This window comes from Mixophyes fleayi, chromosome 1 (assembly GCF_038048845.1).
Source record: "Mixophyes fleayi isolate aMixFle1 chromosome 1, aMixFle1.hap1, whole genome shotgun sequence".
Taxonomy (NCBI): Eukaryota; Metazoa; Chordata; class Amphibia; order Anura; family Limnodynastidae; genus Mixophyes; species Mixophyes fleayi.
The window spans coordinates 204,796,309-204,815,693 of record NC_134402.1 but is presented as its reverse complement, the minus strand read 5'-3'; the positions used below and the strand labels follow the sequence as shown (position 1 = coordinate 204,815,693).

The 19,385-nt window shown below is 41.8% G+C and overlaps 1 protein-coding gene across 1 annotated transcript in view; it reads right to left on the bottom strand.

Annotated features, from left to right (window-relative positions):
- Positions 1-5,420: 5,420 nt before the first annotated feature.
- YJU2 (YJU2 splicing factor homolog) overlaps positions 5,421-19,385 on the bottom strand; it is a 114,117-nt gene continuing 100,152 nt past the window's right edge. Inside the window, exon 6 of the mRNA XM_075204798.1 lies at positions 5,421-6,022. Within this exon, the coding sequence (XP_075060899.1) occupies positions 5,928-6,022 (95 nt within the window). The 3' untranslated portion in view covers positions 5,421-5,927. The remainder of the gene's footprint in view (positions 6,023-19,385) is intronic.

The following is a 19,385-nucleotide window of genomic DNA, read 5'->3' as shown; positions in this document are numbered from 1 at the left end:
ACCGCATGGAGTGGTAATGTCTCTGGTGCAGATTGGAGTGGCAGAGCCGCTAGTGAAGCAGACTGTAGAAACTGTGCCCTTTCTGAAGCAGGCTGGAGCTCAGGAACAGAGACAGCGGGTGGCAACTCGGAAGTGGAGGCAGAGGATGGCACCTCGGGTCAGGTGACGAGCTGGCACCTTGGGACAGGCAGCAGACACTGGCACCTCAGGACAGGTGACAGGCACCTCTGGACTGGCGGCAGACACTGACATCTCGGGAGAAACTGGAGTTGTGCATTGGGTTTCATCCCAGGGAGCAGAACAGGCTGTACTGTGGAAACAAGAAGTGAAGCACAAACAAATCCAGAATGAAGAGGGGAAAAAATCAGAAGACGATTCTACAGGTTATCGTGGCCTGCGGAGAGAACAGTCTTGTAATAAGTGTCCATTACACAGTAAAGACATAATTTGTTATACCTTCTGCGCCGCCGCTCTTCAGTCAAATGGGGACGTGGACCACCCGCTAGCCTGGAGTTTGTTACACAGTAAATCTTGATTAAATGTAAGTTTGTGGTAGTACTATTAAATGGTGTTGTTTGCACAGAATTAGCAGCAGAGGAAGTAGGTTGAGATAAACCAACAGCATTAGAATTGGAAGAGACAAAATTTGAGAGCTTCAGTGAGCAAAGCAGAAAATTAAGCAAGCTAAGAGCGTAACAAAATTATGTCCATTTGTAGTTTGTAGCAGGGGAAGTTCAGTCAATTGTAAGGCAGACATGTTTACAGGAGAAAAGAAACTGATACAATTGCAGTAAGAGTCCCAGGAGAAAAATCTGAAGCAGGATCTTTCAACACGGCTCCAAAGCTGTCTTTTTGGCTGGTCATACTGTCATGCTTCAAAGTAAATTACTGCAATGGAGCCCAGGATGTGATGAAGCATAAAGGTGTTTATTGGTCAGAAAATACAGGTAAATGGTACAAACCAATATAGCTGAATCTGCACAGGAAATACTACAGACACAGGTAGAAAGGTAGGTGGAGAGACGAAAGAAGGCTACCAAACAACAATGTCCAGCAAAGTATACTGGGAGCAGCAAGTATAAGTAGAGAGACACCCAGGTGCAAGAGATAATTGGTGCAACAAGTTAATCCCTAGTGATGAAAGGAAAGGCACAATAGCAGCACCTCTGGTGAACAGAGGCACTGCAGATAATACATAAAAACACAAGTCCAAGGTCCAGGAGGCAGGGGCTACCAATGCAAGCAGCATGCAATGCAGAAGGCTGCAGGCAGATCCTGACACATTACTACTAAGTGTAATGGGATAAAGACATACAGTTTGTTGCACACATTATCAACACCAGTAAAAAATAATCAGCAAAGTTCTTCAGAAAACTGTAAATGTTTTAACAAACCATTTAAACCCCAAACTACTAGTAAACGTGTAAAGATTGAATTTTCATAAAATAAGTCAATTTAAAAGTGAAAGCATTTTTGCATATGTAGCAAAGTTGAGATGGTTATCTGAGCTCTATCGACTTGGAGTAGTTCTCTCATATGCAATAAAAGACAGGCTACGGTCTGGTATGCACAGTGAAAGTCTATCTGAACAGTTAAACATAAGACCATGCAGTGTCTATTGAAGTTTCAATGGAGACAGTAGCAAAGGATGCCTGAAAGTTACAACAAAAAGGGCTTAATTAATGAATGAATTAATTAATGGCACAAGAAATGTCTTTTAACATAGATGTCCCGATTCATTTAGGAAAGTAAGGCAAAAAAGGTGTAAATTTTCTCCTGGGCAAACTATGTTACAATGCAAGAGATGCAAATTAGTTTATATTTTGCACATAAGGAAAATACTGACTATTTTATCATGTAGCACAAAAATACTTGATAGCTTTATTTTTTACACTGAAATGTAAAGTTGTTCTAGGATATGCCCTACCCCAACTACAAATACATTTTAAATTTACCTCCCCCTTCAATGCAACATGGTTTTGCCAAGGCGCAAATTTACTCCTTTTTTGCTTTCCTTCCCTTAATGAATCAGGCTCAGAGTGTCTTGTTTTCAATATGGGCAGACATCACATGACACCAGCCCCTGCTGGTTTAAAGACAAACACTGCAGGAAGTCTAAAAAAAAGGGAGATATTTAAGAGTATGTAGGTTAAGAAGAATATACAATAATGTATTTAAATGGAAAATTTACTGTGAACTAAATAAACCTTCACAGGTACAAAAGGTGACATAAAATGATTTAGACTCAGATGACAGGAAACAAAAAAATATTTATCTTGTCTTAAATTGCACAGTATGACGCTGTAGACAGCCAAGTAATATGGATTACCCCTGAAGTGCTAGGATTTAAGAATGAAACTAGACACAGGATCCATCTTTTCAGTTATTACAGCCCAAGAGTATTACAAGTTATTTGTGGAAAAGTCTCTTTATTGAAGAAGAGAAACAGTGGAGAAAATTGGGACAATTCAACTCAAGGGAGAACTAAAGTTGATGTGAAAAACAAAGAGAAAGCGTACAATATATATATATATATATATATATATATATATATATATATATATATATATATATTACACACACACACACACACACACACACACAGTGTTCGGAAAGTCACTGTGCACTTTTCATAAAGCAGTGAAAACAATGGAGAATTGAAGCAGTGGAGAAGTTGCCCATGGCAATCAATCAGCAATGAAGTAACATATTATAAAATTATACAGAGCAGCTGATTGCTTGCCATGGGCAACGTCTCCACTGCTTCACTTCTCCACTGTTTTCACTGCTTTATGAAGAGACCCCATATTTTGTTTGATATTGATCCCAATATGGTTTTAACAATCGAAGAACTTGTATGGCTAATCGAACACGTAGTCCAAAAAGGGGATAGATACACAGATGTGGTGCCACATCGATTTGCAGAAAAATTCACAGACACACCTGCTCCACATCGAAATGCAGTTCGTAACATTATCGATAAGTTTCACGAAACAGAATCTGTGGTTGATGCCAAACGCTGTGGAAGGCCAGCAAAGCTATTGGAGAAGAAACTGCTGGATATTTCTGACAGTATGCTGCAGAGTCCATCAAAATCATTACGAAAAATCAAGTGTAGTCTTCATATATGATGATATACACCAGCTTCAGCTAGCGTACATTAACATAACAAGTTTCCGAAAAAATCTCGGAACTTGTCAGATTGCAATAGGGAGCAGTCACCATACTATTTTGTCGTGACTGTTTCAAAAACTAAACAGAATGCAAAGAAGCAGATATCCACTGATATCTGCTGCGATGCAACATTCATTAATTTGCGGAACCCTCCAATTTGCGTCGGAATGACGGCAAGTATACTGTACTTCAATAACACTACTTAATAAATCAGCCCCTTAATGTATACAGTTAATTTTTGTGAAGGTTTATGGCACGGACCTATAGATTAAATTCATAATGCACAAGGGAGTGTGGTCACAAGCTCAAATGTTGAATTGATTAAACATCAGTTCTTTTGAATTGCTTCAAGAGCCAAATGTAATCTTTTGTATTATGCACATGAGCTCAGAAGTAAACTGTTATATACTGTATATATTATGAAGAATGAGTAACAAATTAACTTTTGAAACAATTTATCATTAATTCCTGGAGGATGTTACTTATTTGTAGACACTTGGTAACAAACATACTTATATATGGGGAGTTTTGAGATAGGGGTTGTGGATTACTAATTAATTGGAGGTTTCTATATATTCTGTTTACGTTTGTGGATGTATTAGGATGTGTATTTGCCTTATATTTAGGATTATTTACAATATATGAATTAGACTATGGTATTTTGTTTCTTGCAGAACTATTATAATTTACTTCTAAGGCACTACACAAAGGCTCACAATGCTGTACAAGGGGAGGTGGAACAAAACAAAACAATTAAAAAAATACAGATCAGGGGAAAAGGACAAGATGGAAGCTAACCAGCATGAGAGTTAAACAAAAAGGATTAACAAACAGAGTACATTACAAAGAACAAATAATTTTCAATATAATGTATTATTCTCCACCACTAGGCTGGAAGCCAGATAGCATGAACCAAACCAGTGCGCTGTGGAGTGTACAGATCATAAGATTGAATAAGAGGTGGCGAAGAGTCCACCCGAAAGGTAACAGTTAAAGGTGAGCAGATGAACAGGAAGGGGTTAGATAGTAAAACAAGAGGATAGAGAGACCTATAATCTAGAATTAAGTTTTAGTGATGTTACATGCTATTTTAACTGGATTATTTTATGGTAGAATGTGTAGGTAAGTCTATGCTGCACATTACTTCTTCTGAGAGAATATCTTTTGAAATGGTAACTTATTTTTCTAATTTGGAGGTCTTTAATTTAATTCTATAAACATTTACACTGAAACTCGGACTACTGATATTCTGAATGGACATAATTTATCACATTCTGACTTAGTCAAAGCATTACAGTACTCATGAAGGCCTTTGACAGCTAGTACATAACATACAATTATTTTTTATGTTATTTCAAGGCAAAGCTTAATACAGGAAAAACTTAATGGAACTCTCAGCTTCCCATAGTTGTTTGATGTGTTACCGTATCCAGGGCCCTCTTAAGAACATCTTGGGCCCCTGGGCACAGCAGTGCACCGGGGCCTTATGTATAAAAAAAAAAAAAAAGATTATATATAGGCCCTGCAGCCCAGGGGGGCTTGTCGGAGGCAGCATAAAAAACAAACAAACAAAGGTTGTTTTTTTTTGCTGCCTCCGACGGGCCCCCCTGGGCTGCAGGGCCCCTGTCCATTGTGCCCAATGGGAAAGACGGCCCTAACCATATCCTCATTATTTCTAGAGATAGAGCTATGTATATTAAATTATTTTCGTGCCAAGTGGGGGATATGCCAAGAGATACCTACTTAATTATGCCCTGCTTACCCAGGTACAGGCTGGGCTGGAGGACATCTGACCCCTGGGCCAGTCCCATAGTGGGCTACCTTGGGCTGGGTCACCTGCATTTGTTTTCCTTTAAAATATTCCTAAAAAGCTGCCAAGTTGAATCCTGCCCCTCATTCTAAAATTTGCCGAACCTCCCCTGTCCTTACCCCTAAGTGGGCTATTTTGTGGATTTGTATCTACAGTAAAACATGAGGAAGAATCTATTACCAGTCCTTGTGCCTGTTTACCACTCAAAACCATCATTTATCCTTACTGAATCCTACTCCATACTATGCCTCTTGCCTAATGTATAGCATTTTTTTTACTTGCAAAACCAATTTAACACACACTTGTTTTTGAATTTACTTGTGAAAAATGTTGTTTTAATTAATTTACCTGTTGATCTGTTTGTATAATTTCATCTCTCCCTGGATCATGTCTGAAACTAGGCATTTTCATATATAGAAAAACAAATAGACAAGTCTTTGTCATGGGAAAAATCTTTATTAATATATCAGCTGATATTTTCATAATTTATTACAATAATAATATGTCATGATTCATACATTTTACAGGAGCAGTAATAGGAATGGACATAGGTGTGGGACAACTTATGTATATTGTAATTGTCATTTAACTTTGTATATATAGGCGTAATATGAATGCCCTTGTGTGGGTTGGCTGCCACTGGTGGACCATTCTATGTAAAGGTTATTGTGTAATATTTTAATTGTAAAACTTCAAATTATAGTATAATGTCCTTCTGAAATAAGAAAACAATTTGAAAAAGAAAATTACCATGTGTGTTTGTTTAAAGAGACATTTCCTATAAAAGTATATAAAAGCTTTAAATTGGGAAAATGAGCAACTGCAACGGGTGTTGAGTACTGATAGCTGTTCTGCAAAAATAGCAAATGAAGTTAAAAAATTCCAGATCATTAAGTCATGCAGAGAGGATTTGACACTCTTTTTATTTTGGTCATAATCCTCTCTAGTCACTGCCTTCACTGTCAGAGTACATCCCGAGTAAAGACAGGGAAGATGCTCCTAAATCTGGCATTGTAGATGGGGCCTGATTTGTGCTGCCTGTGGAAAAAATATATATATATCAATCATCATGGTACAAACATCATGCAGAGCAGAAAAACAAAAGAAATCCCACAATGTTAAGAGAGAGCAAAACAATGCATGTTCGTTTTAACACATATTAATATTGATATTTTTCTCCATTTCTAAAGATTGCTACGTAGTTAAAAACATTACCAAGACACTCCTCAAGATGACAGACCTGCCTGTGTGGATTGTCTGAATCTTTCTTCCTTTATACATTTACATAGACACACCATTAAAAGATCTACTAACATATAATAAAGATGGTAAAAAAATAATCTTCCTTAAATGTGCAATATATCTGATTTTAGGCATTTAGGGAGGATTGCTAAAAGAAAGACAGTAAACATACATATATTATTTAAAGCAAATAGATGGTGGCTGTCTCAGATATCAGGTTTTAAGGGGCTGAAAATGCAGAGAATTATAAAAACATTTTCCAGAAGCAAAATGTTAAGGGAGTGATTTCTGAACTGCTTGCATATGTACAAAAGCAATAATATGTGCCTTGCAAATGTTTTGGTTGATTTATATATAGAATAAGAGAGGCAAAGTATTAGCAGCCACCTCTGGTAACAAGATGGCCAGGCAGGCACCTTTGTAGAGTACATCAAGCAGGTGATAAAGGATCTACTCTACTACAAAAGAAAATGGCCCTGTGCAGGGATGTAACTAGAACCGTGAGGGCACCATAGTGAGATTTTGAATGGTGCGTAAAATGTTTATAGGGACAACCTTCCCTCCATTCCTCTCAAACCCCCGGGCCTTAAGTCTGCCTCTACACCACTCTGCACTTTATGTCATGCTCAGTCAGAAAAGTAAACCAGAGTTCTCTTTCCCTCGGAGCATAATTTAATAGGCATCAAATCCCTGGTGGTCTCAGTAATCACACAGTGGAAAGCTCATTAAGTTCTCTGATGACAGAAACACCAATAAGTGGAACAGAACAATGGAGAACAGGACAAGTGGAAGCTACATGTGGCAGTGATGGGTTGTCTTAGATGCTGGGCCCAGTAGCTGCTGCTACCACTCTACCATGGTAATTATGTCCATGATTTTATTGTCAGAGCAGTATGAATTATAATTTACAATGAAGATAGGTGGTTTGATAATCTCTCAAATAGAAAATGCGATATGCTGAAATACTGTTGGCAGTTGCGGCAGTGCCTGCGGCCGCAGCGACTCTCTGGGCTCCCCTGCTGGCGTCCCGGCCGTCGCTATGACGACGGGACGTCACTTCCGGTTTCTGTGCCCCGGTTGCCTGGGCAACAACCGGGTCGCTCTGGGCTCTCTGCGCCCGGCCAGCTGAACAATAGGCGGGCGTGCGCGCACTGGAGAAGTTAGGGGGAGAGCCAATCAGGATTTTCAGGTATTATGGGAGACACTTTAGGTTGGGATGAGTTTATGCCGCTGAGCTCTGCTTTTACTATTGGCCACCAGTACTAGCATTAATTAGGCTGCTCCTGGGGTTACTTGTGGGCTTGGTTCTGATTGGTCCCTTGTACTATTTAAGGCAGTGAGGACTGAGCCTCACTGCCGGTTATAGCGTCCTGTTTTCAGTTCTGCTGCCTGCTACCTTGTTCCTGTGTTGGTGTTTCAACCTCAGATTGATTACCCGTGTATGACCCTTGCCTGTTCCTGGACTCTGAACCTGTGCTTCTGACCCTGACCTATTGCCTGGTCTCTTACGCTGCTGTTTTGCCTGTGACCTCGGCTTGTTTACTGGATTCGCTGTCTGCTGCCGGCCCTCGACCCTTGCTTGGATTCACTCTGCTGTTTGCTCCTACACTCTATCGCTGGGTTCTCCCCAGTCAGTGCACATCTCACGACCCTCTGTTTGTCTGCGGCCAAGTCTGTCCCCACCACTAGGGGCTCCAGTGAACACCAGACTTTCAGAGCAGACTCCGGGTTTTGATTTACTAGCTGGAGGGGTTCCTAGCAAATACACTGCAATATGCCAGCCAAAATCAGGCAAATTGCCTGGTATCACAAAATCCGTGGTCCCAAAATAACCTCAAATGACCAACAATGATCCTACTGAAAATTATAGTATTATTGCCAGGCATGTTGGTAAATATGGTTGAAAGATGGTCATTACTTGGATTTGGTGTGTGGTAATTTTTTGACTGCACGAACAACCACAATGAGCACAGGAAGTGTACATTCTGAACAAACTCGGAACAAACAGATCTAGTTCAATTTCAACACCTAGGGGTATATTTACTAAACTGCGGGTTTGAAAAAGTGGAGATGTTACCTATAGCAACCAATCAGATTCTAGTTATTTATTTAGTACATTCTACAAAATGACAGCTAGAATCTGATTGGTTGCTGTATACAACATCTCCACTTTTTCAAACCCGCAGGTTAGTAAATATACCCCTAGGCGTGAGGCTAAATCAGCAATCAAGTTATTTTGGCACCCAAGACAAAGTTGTTAAATTGTACCTCGTCCCTCAGTAAATGAGCCCCATGTACCATTATACTTAACAGTGACCCACGCACTAAGCTTAGCAGTGGTCCTACATATTACATCAGAAGTGATTCTCTAAGCAGATCCTTTTACTGTGCTCAGTATACAATACAAAGCTCTGGGATCCAGTGTACAATACAACGTGCATTCCCTGATGTACAGTTATATATAGAGTCTGTTGCCTGTTGGCCAGTGTCATGTACATAGCTAGTCCCTTGGTGTTTAGTGTGATATATAGAGCCCAGTTCCCTGATGACCGGTACCAACATACAGAGGCCTGTATGTTGTACCGGTGGCTATTATAATATAGAGTCCAGTCCCTAGTGGCCACAGGAGGCCGCCTGATGTTTGTTTGGGGGAGTTTAAAAAAAAATTCTACCACCGTCCCCCTCCCCCCAGACCGGGTGCCGGCAGGGGGCGGGGTGTCAGTGTGGTGCTGGGTGGCTTGTCTACTCTACTGTGGCCGCGGATCTATAGATCCGTCCCTCCCTCCCTTTTCCAATCCCGTAATACCAGATGTCACATGGGACGTGCACCATGTGACAGGTGCCGTCCCATGTGAGCAGACAGAGGAATCTCCAGCAGCTCAGCATCTCCTGTAAACAGATAAATGTGAGAGAAAAGAGGGGGCTGCTAATGTGTGTGTGAGAAGGGGAACCCTGCTATATTGTGTGTGTGAGAGAAGGGGGGCCCTGCTATAGTGTGTGTGTGAGAGAGAGAGAAGGGGGGCCCTGCTATAATGCGTGTGTGTGTGTTGTGTGTGTGTGAGAAGGCATCCCCTGCTATACTGTGTTTGAGAGAGAGAGAGAAGGGGGGTCTTACTATACTGTGTGTGTGAGAGAGATGGGGGGCAAGCTATACTGTGTGGTGTGATTTAAAGTGGGGGGCATGCTTTGCCCTGTGTGTGAATGAAAGTGGGGAGCCTGGTATCCTCTGTGTGTGTGTGTGATTGAAAGTGGGCGGCCTGCTATATGGTGTGTGTGTGTAAGAGAGAAGGGGGCTGCTATACTATGTGTGTGAGAGAGAGAAGGGGGTCCCTGCTATATTGTGTGAAAAAAGGGGGGCGGCCTGCTATACGGTGTGTGAGAGAAGGGGGGGCCCTGCTATATTGTGTGTGAGAGAAGGGGGCCGGCTGCTATACAGTGTGTGTGATTGATAGTGGGGGGCCTGCTATGCTGTGTGAGGGAATGGGGGGTTCTTAATATAATGTGATATAAGGGAAGGGAGGAGTGCTGTCTTAATAGTACAATGGTGTGAGGTAGGCTATTCAATGGTGAAAATTAGGTTGGGGGCTAATGGGTGCTATTTTATTTGTGGGGTGATGGGGCAATTTAATTTATTGATGGGTTATTTAATTTAATAGTGGGGCCTTTTAAATTAGGATGGGGTGACAGGACCTTTGATTTAATGCTGGGGTAGTATGGGGCTATTAATTGAATGTGGGGATGAGTTTGGGGAGGAGGGCTCTTTATTAAATGTGAATAAGAATTATTTAATGCTGGGGATGGTTGTGGGAAATGGTAATATTAAACGTAAATGATATTCATTTTTGCTGGGGTTAGTTGGAGGGAAATGGGTCTATTTATTAAATGTGTATGTTATTAATTTAATGTCAGGGCAGGTTGGAGTGAAATATATCTATTTATCAAATGTGAGTACTATTATAGTAATGTTGAGGCTCGAGGGAGGCCTAATTATTAAATGTGGGTGCTATTGACTTAATGCTGGTGCTGGTTGGCATTTTCTTAATTTCATGTACCCATTATTTTTTCCATATAGGGCCTCCAGCATTCCAGGATCCAGACAATCAGCAACTGAGCTAAAGACACCAGCAGCCACAGGTAGTGAAAGTGACAAGAAGAGGTTGGAGAGAGCAGGACAGTCTGCCAACTGTCCTGAATCTGGTGGGGCAGTCCCAAATTTGGGTGACTCATTTGCTTAGTCAGGATTTGGTCCAACTACAAGGACAGTTAGGACTGCTCGTGACAGCAGAGCTGCGTTCATCTAACAGTAGTGCACACAGTTTTTCCTGTGTATTTGTCTAAATTGTATCTAAAATGATAACCCTCACCTCTGTCTTAAGTGTCCCGGGCCCCTCAGAACCCGGGACACTTAAGACAGATTGCTTCGAGGCTGGCCAGCCTCTTTTGTGAGAATCAAATAGGACAATCAGTGCAACGAATCTGAGAGGTCCTCCTCACATAAATTCGAAGCGCCCTGACCACATCTAAACTCTTCATAGAAACTCTGGAACCACAATCTCCTGGTTCAAGTGAAAAGCCGAAACCACCTTCGGTACAAATGATGGAATAGTCCGAAGAACCGCTCTGTCATCGTGAAAAACCAAATATGGTTCTCGACAAGAAAGAGCTCCTAACTCTGATACTCTGCGGGACTGAAATTTAAAGTTGATATTTGTGTGCTACATGAAAAACAGTCATTATTTAACTTATGTGCAAAACAGAATTCTAATTTGCACCCCTTGCATTGTAACATGGTTTTGTCCAGAAGACTGAAATAAGAAGTTTCTTCAGTTAAGATACTTAATGAATCAGGCCCATTGTCTTTTCTGGCTGTCCGGAACTTTGCAAATCACGCCTGTAGAAAGAAGGGAAGCGACACATACTTGCATTGCCCGTCTCCTTTCTGGATCGCGGGGTAACTTGGTGGAAAAAAGTGACGAGGGGCTGGACCTAAAAGGTCTATCATGTAGCCTCTCGTCATGATTCCATGAATCCAATTGTCCTGGGAGGATGTTTTCCATTGTTCCTGAAACAACAGCAATCGCCCCCCCCCCCCCCTTCCTGCCACGGCCAGAAGGGGTGGGCGACAGTCAGGAAGCCGGTTTTTCCTGAACCTTCTCCGAGGGGCGTCTTGTAGAGAAAGAGGATCTGCCCATGTATGAGGCACCCCTGGTAACAGACGATCTGCCTCTGTTCGATTGACCTCTGGCAGGACTGACGAAAGGAGCTGAAACTGGGAAGTCTAGCTCCAGAAACATTTACTGGTAGGAAAGTGCTTTTTCCACCCGTGGCCTGGGAGATCATGCTGTCTAGTTCTGGGCCAAACAAAGTAGTGGCTGAAATAGGCAACGTCTCAAGGGATTTTTTTTGACTGAGTCAGCATCCCAGGACCTCAACCATAAAGTCCTCCTTGCTGACACCGCAGAAGCCTGTATGGAAGAGGAAATTGAGGCTGCATTTTGGGCCGCTTCGTATAAATAAAGCCTCCTTTAAATGCAAGGCGAATTAATTCTGAATTTTGTAACCCTTCAGCTAATTGTTCTGCCCCTGCTTCCATTCCCCTGGCAACCCATGCCAAACAGAACATGGGCCTGAAAGAGGAACCCGTAGCCGCAAAAATAGATTTTAAATGAGTCTCTACTTTTCGGTCTGTTGCGTCCTGCAGATCTGCGGTGCCCGGAACTGAAAGTGTAGTGTGACGGGCTAAGCGAGCCACCGGAGTATCAACTTTAGGGATTGGTTCCCAGCGAACAAGATCATCTTCCTGAAGAGGGTACAGGGAGAAGAACCTTCTCCGGATAGTAAACTTCCTGTTTGGTTGTTTCCAGGCTCCCTCTGCGGTCTCTCTCAATTCTACAGAGGGTGGAAACCGGATAGAACGTTTTCTAATTTTTTTTAAACAGACCCTGATCTAAAACATTTGGTTCATCTAGGTCTGTAAGGTCCAAGGCCTGCCTGACTGCTAGGACCAGATCGTCAATTCCTTGACTTCTAGAGGAATCTTCCGGAGCAGAATCTGAATCAAAAAACGGTTTTACCTTCTTCTTCAGAATACCCCTCAGAATCAGAGGGGGGATAAAAGAAGATTAGTCTCTTATTTCTTGTAACTCCCAATTTTGGAGCTTCAAGTAACTTGTTTAAATGTTTCCAGGCCTCTTACCAAAGACAAGGACCAAGTTGATTCTGCAGAGGTAGAGCCTGGATTAGGGACTGGTATTAAAGGACCCGCTAATTCTGAAGATTGCGTGTTAACAGGCGTTCCCCCATCTATTGGAATGGGAGTCTGTTCAGAAACTGCTGGGTTAGCCGCAGAAGCCACTGTTAACTCTGTGGACTTAGTAAGAAGTTGAGCCAGGGTAGTAACCGACTGCGTCAAGGAAGTTACCCATGCCGGTTCCTTTTGTATCGGGATTACAGTAATCTGGACCTTTGTAGTGAGTGGGCCAGCTACGCAATCAGTACAGAGTGCCCCCTGGTCCTTTTGTCCAGCAGGTAATCTAACTTTACATGATGAACAATATTTTGTAAGAGGTGTTTTTCCCTTCTCTGACATATTTGCCAAGAGAAAATCACACACACACACACACACTGAAAATAACAGCCATACAGAATAGCAGACTGGGTAAATACAAGTATAGTCAATAATCTGTATAGTAAAAGTTGTAACTTGCAATACAATGGATAAAGATGGTTAAATAGCAAACTACTTTCTTTCTACCACCACCTATACCATATAACTATAGCATTCTATCTAATGTGAATAGAAAGGTAAACAGTAATAGTACTTAGCCTTCCAGCTAAGCTCTATTTCCGCAGGAGAGGAGTTTAATGTCCTCCTCCGCTAAACTGGGTCTTTGTGTCTGCGCAGTAGCGCTCTATTTAGCCCAGCAGCTTGTACCAAGATTCCCCCCTCCTATCTCTGAAGGGGGAACTTGGTATGCTCCGCTAAGATGGCGCCGGCCACTGCTCCGAGAACCGGCGCTCTATGCCTGTAAAGGCAGTGCCGGTTGTCGGGAGGCTGTCAGAGTGACAGCGGTTATTAAAACCACCTGTCACCCTGTAAGAAAGGCACTGCTGTGCTCCGTTAGCGGGAGCACTCAGCTCCCCGTCTAAAGGAGCAGTGCCGCTGCAGCATGTGGAGGAGTGTATTCTTTATTATTAGAATACACTCCTTCGATCCTTCAGTCAAAAGAGAGAAAATAAGTAAAATAAAATCAAATCACTAGCATCATAAGATAAGCCCAACTCCTTGGGCACTTAGAACTATACTGAGGCTACAGGGGTTGGTAGAGAGGAGAGGTCAGTCAGCACATCCTTAACAGAATTAACTAGCTAGATGCCAACTCCCCAAGCTCCCCTCCACAACCCATGGTGAGCAGTGTCCCCCAGATAGGATGATGGAGAAATATTAATTTACCTGGCTGCAATGTGTGCTGCAAGTTCTCTGAGCTAAAAGGGAGAAAGAAGACAATCTTAAAGACAACTGTTAAAGACCTGAGATCTGCATAGTCGACCTACTGTACATACATAATTAGTGGCATGCGGACAGCAGTTAGGTATGGCTGCACTTTAGATCAGCTCTGGCCCCAACCACCCACATACTCATTTTCTCACAGAGTTACAGTTACACGGTTGTGAAATCAGTGGGTCTCCGGTCCCAGAGAATTCAACTGTCATTGATATTGCAATCTATGTTACTCCTTTAGTGATATCCGCAGGCTCCTTAGTAGCAGCCACAACTTCTAGGAACATTTTAAACCTATTCTGGCTCTGTGTCCAGCAGTGAGTATAATGTCAATGTAAAATACTGGGCACACCGCTACCCCTAGCTGGCAGGTAACCACAAGAGCACAGCAGCACAAAAGAGAAAACCATTTCCAAAAGCAGAAGAGGAAGTAGGTTGAATAACATAAATGGTGTAGAGCAGCTGACTGTCTTAAGATTTCTACAATGACTAATTCATCTTTCATGTCTCCCCTTATTTTAAACATACGGCACCATCAGTAGCTGGCCAACAGCTGCTTTAATATTAGTGGCTAATAATGCTTCTGTCTTGTAGTAGCCACAAACACTTCCCCCTCCAGCAGCTACAATTGTTATTCCACTACACTGTGCATCAATTGTTCCCTTTGATATGGTCTGCACTGGATGTGGTCTAGCACTTAATCGCTGTTTGCAGATTCCCATTATTTAAGAAATGTACCTCATTCATCGATTGGGATATTTCATGTTCCTCATCTTATGAATATTAGACTCTCACTCCACCAACTGCCAGTGAACGATGCTTTGCAAAAAATACATCTTTGCTTCCTACTGTCACATGTACTAGTTGGTCCAAGTATGTTTATATACAATCACCTACCAGTATTTAATAGATCTCCACTTTATATATGCTATTGACTATTATTTATTTTGATTTTATATAAATCAATTTTGTCCTTTATTAGTGAATTTATCCCTGAGTTTTTGTCACAAAATTCACAAGAACGGTTGGACTCCTTGCAGTCTGCATGGTTTGACTCCACCCACCATGGAGTCATGAAATGGAATTAAGGTTTTCTCCAGGGACCCCCAGATTTGGGCTTCGCTGCTTCACTCCGCAGGTCGTGGTCCTCTGGTTGGGTACGAGGCCAGACTGACATCAGAAGATGTTATAGCCAACAAGGAGTAACCAGAATAAGAATGGTTACTGGAAGCAGGTTGACAGGATCAGCTGAGAAGCATATAGCACAGTATACTAGGACCAGGATCTTCTGAATAAGAATGAATACAGGATACCAGGACTAGCTGAGAAGCATGTAGTGCTGGAAACCAGGATCTGCAAACTAGGAATGGACATATGTGACTGGATCACATATAAATAACTTATGGTATGAATTTATTTAAAGGAAATAGCACTGGGTGCTTATATATATATATATATATATATATATATATATATATATATATATGTATAAATTGCTAATGCACTTATTTTTAATATTGTGTATATTTTGAGATAGGAAATCGTTATTACTGAGACCAGGGTAGAAAATGTGTTTTTCCTGTTTAGCCTCTGTAGAGGAAATGCATTATGTCTGATGTATATATCTGAAACAATGAGCCTTTGTTTACAAAGCCTTTGGGGTATTGTGATATGGGGAAGTGGCTTGTTTTGGGGTTTTGTTGTTCTGTGGGAATATGTATTCGGCGACTGTCTGTAGAAGGTATTCATGTCAGATAGACCTTTTGACTTGCTAGTATGTATCCTACCTCTGAAATAAGATGCAGGATATCACAGCAAGGTTTTTAAGAACTTCATAGCTAAGTGTATATATTATTGGCTTTGCAATGCATGTAAATCCATGTTTGTGTAAACAGGTTATATCCTGATGCTAAAAACTGCCTGTGTCTGAACTGTATAAAAGGCACTAGCTTGTAATGGAAACTTGTTCTTCTGATGTTCATCTTTCCTGATCATTTGTACCTCCAACCAGTGTGATAGCAAATAAATATGACTTGCTTCAAAGACCTGCTTGAAAACATCTTCAGTATTGCTGTATTCCTATAACCTGCAGATTAATCCCTAAATCTAATCCGTTCTCCGGCTGTGTCTGAGGTTTGGACGCAAACTTTCCGGTACCACCGCTCTGCTGCTACCCATGCAGCCCTGGTCAGTGTGATAGGCCAGGGGGGATCCATCCACAGCTTCCCTGATCCATAGTAAGAGGTCAGGAGTACCAGCCCAGGTACACCAGCAACGAGATACGCTAGCAGCATCAGTTACCCAGAAGAAACACGGTACTGGATGCCGGTAAGGAGTCCAGTGGTAGCAGCACGTGTAAGCCCCTCCTACTGCGGCAAGAGGGCGCATTTGGGATAACTTAAGGGAACTTGGCAAAGTAAGCCCAGCCGGTTCCCAGCAACAACAGACAGGGTGGCATAGGCGGTCCATCCTGTCACAACATACAATAGCAGGATAAGCTGAGAAGCATATACAGTTGGATGCCCAGATCTGATGAATAAGGCACGGATACAGAATACCAGAAATACAGGATTAGCCGAGAAGCATATGATACCAGGGCCTGATGATTGAACATGGATACAGAATACCAGGATTAGCTGAGAAGTATATGACGCCGGAAACCAGGACCTGATTAACAGATACCAGGATACAGAGGAGCCAAATAATCCAACAGTTTAGCAGGCTACAGGACTTGAAGATCTGGCAAAAAAGGTGCCTTAAATAGTTTTGTGAATGAGAGGGTGTGCCAAGTGTGATGAAATGGGGTCTCAGTGGAGTGAGGACTTTTTATCCATCAACTGTTTCTCAGTTTAATGTACATTTTAATCCTTGGCCCAGTGTAAGTATATACACCAGAGCATCGGTGTATTATGTGTATTGGTATTTCTTGTTATTAGGTACATTTTGCCCTTGTTATTGCCTGCAATACTGTATGTATTAGAAATATAAAACAATATTGCCAGATTGTGTGAAAATATAGAAAACAGGATAGCAGAAGTCATTTTGCTTCTGTTAGCTAAGGTAATGACCATTTGTCTCAAGTGTCCATTATTATGAGGTGTTGCGTAGAAATGGTTTGTAGTCAGAACAATGTCTGGATCAAGTGGCTCCAGCGACACTACATACTTCGCGTAGAATTCGTTGCCAACCATAGCACACTACAGTAACACGAACTCTACAAAAACTTTCTCGTAAAGCAGAACGTCATTGGCGGAAATCTTGTGACTCTAATGATTTCATCACATATACTGATATCTACCACTCCTACAGAAATGCTCTGGACACTGCTAAACAAATATACTACCGATCTCTCATCTATGCTCAGGCTTCTAACCCCAAACGCCTCTTTAACACATTTAACTCTCTTCTGAATCCTCCCGCCCCAAATCCTCCAACTAACATTGGTGCACAGGATCTTGCTTCCTATTTCAAGGACAAAATAGATAAGATCAGGCTTGAAATGGTATCTCCCTTGACAAGCAATCTGCTCAATTCCTTTGTAGCACCCTCTGACACTCTCTCTTCATTTGATCCCACAAATGAAGAGGACGTTTCTACTCTCTTCTCATCTTCCTACTCTACCTCCTGTCCTCTTGATCCCATTCCCTCACAAATGGGTATGTCCCTGTCTCCTGTGCTCATTCCCCCTCTAACTAAAATCTGTAATCTATCTCTTTCTACTGATATTTTTCCATCTATATTCAAGCATGCAGTGATTACTCCCATTTTAAAAAAACAGAATTCTGACCCTAACTCTCTCATAAATTACCACCCCATCTCCCAGCTCCCATATATTTATATATAAATAAATATATCTCCCAGCTCCCATGCCCCTCCAAGCTTCTCGAGAGAATTGCCTACACACGCCTCACACACTTTCTTACAGCAAACAACTTATTGGATCCTCTTCAGTCAGGCTTTCGCTCTCAACACTCCACAGAGACGGCGCTGACCAAAGTTGTCAATGATTTGATCACAGCAAAAAATAATAGCCAATACTCTCTTCTAATTCTCCTGGATCTCTCTGCTGCATTTGACACTGTTGACCACTCTCTCCTCATACAAACGCTGCAATCCCTAGGTCTTGAAGGCACTGTCCTATCCTGGTTCTCATCCTACCTATCTAATCGCTCTTTCAGTGTTAATTTCTCTGGATCCACCTCTGCTCCGTTTCCTTTATCAGTTGGAGTTCCACAAGGCTCAGTCCTAGGTCCTCTGCTATTCTCTATCTACACCACTTCTCTTGAAAAACTAATAAGCTCCTTTGGATTTCAGTATCATCTCTATGCGGATGATACACAAATTTATCTATCCTCTCCTGATCTTTCACCATCTGTGTTGTCTCGCGTTACTGTCTTTCTGCCATTTCATCTTGGATGTCTTCTCGTCAACTCAAACTCAATCTTTCAAAAACTGAATTAATAATATTCCCACCCAAGAACAGAAGCTTCCTGCCTGACATTTCTATTTCTGTCGATAACATGACCATAAATCCCACCCCGCAAGCTCGTTGCCTAGGTGTAATCCTTGATTCACAACTGTCGTTTATTCCCCACATCAACTCTATATCTAAATCATGTTACATACACCTAAAGAACATTTCCAGAATACTCACATATCTGACACAAGACACCACAAAAACATTAATTCATGCACTCATCATCTCCCGCATCGACTATTGCAATTCCCTCCTTACTGGTCTTCCCAAAGGCAGACTTGAACCCCTACAATTTATTTTGCACGCAGCGGCTAGACTGATTTTCCTTACAAACCGTTATTCCTCTGCTGAGCCACTCTGTCAGTCTCTACATTGGCTGCCTGTATTTCAACGATTCCAATATAAAATTCTTCTACTAACATACAAGGCCATCAACAAAATTGCACCGACATACATTTCCTCACTTGTCTCGAAATATCTCCCTACTCAACACCTCCGTTTTGCACAAGATCTACGTCTCTCCTCCACTCTCATCACATCCTCCCATTCTCGGTTACAGGATTTTTTCCGGGCTGCACCTACTTTGTGGAATTCCCTCCCTCGCACAGTAAAAATTTCCTCTAGTCTTCAAACCTTCAAGCGTTCACTGAAAACCCACCTCTTCAGACAAGGTTATGATATTCCTCAACCATCATCTTAATTTCCCTATTGCCATCCTCTACACTGCTAACGCAAGACAACATCCTTCTGACCAACATTGCAACACACACAGCCCACTTAGTACTTTTACCTTTGCAGTCTGGCTGGTCCATTGTGCAATATGATGTAGCACATGCCCTTGTGTTTCTAACTCCCATTGTCCTATAGATTCTAAGCTTTCGAGCAGGGTTCTCTTACCTTTCTGTCTGTATGTATTACCCAGTATTGTCTTATTAATGTTTGTTCCCAATTGTAAAGCGCTACGAAATTTGCTGGCGCTATATAAATAAATGTTGATGATGATGTCTGAGTGACTGTTAGCTAGCTGGCAGCCTAAATTGATTAGGTAGGTCAACAGGTAATCTGAAAGGTAATTAGGTCAGATGATATGCAATGTGCCTCCACAGTAATATACTGGCTGAAATAACATTGGGAAATGTATTACTATGTATCAATATAAAAGTTATTGTTTCAAAATGTAT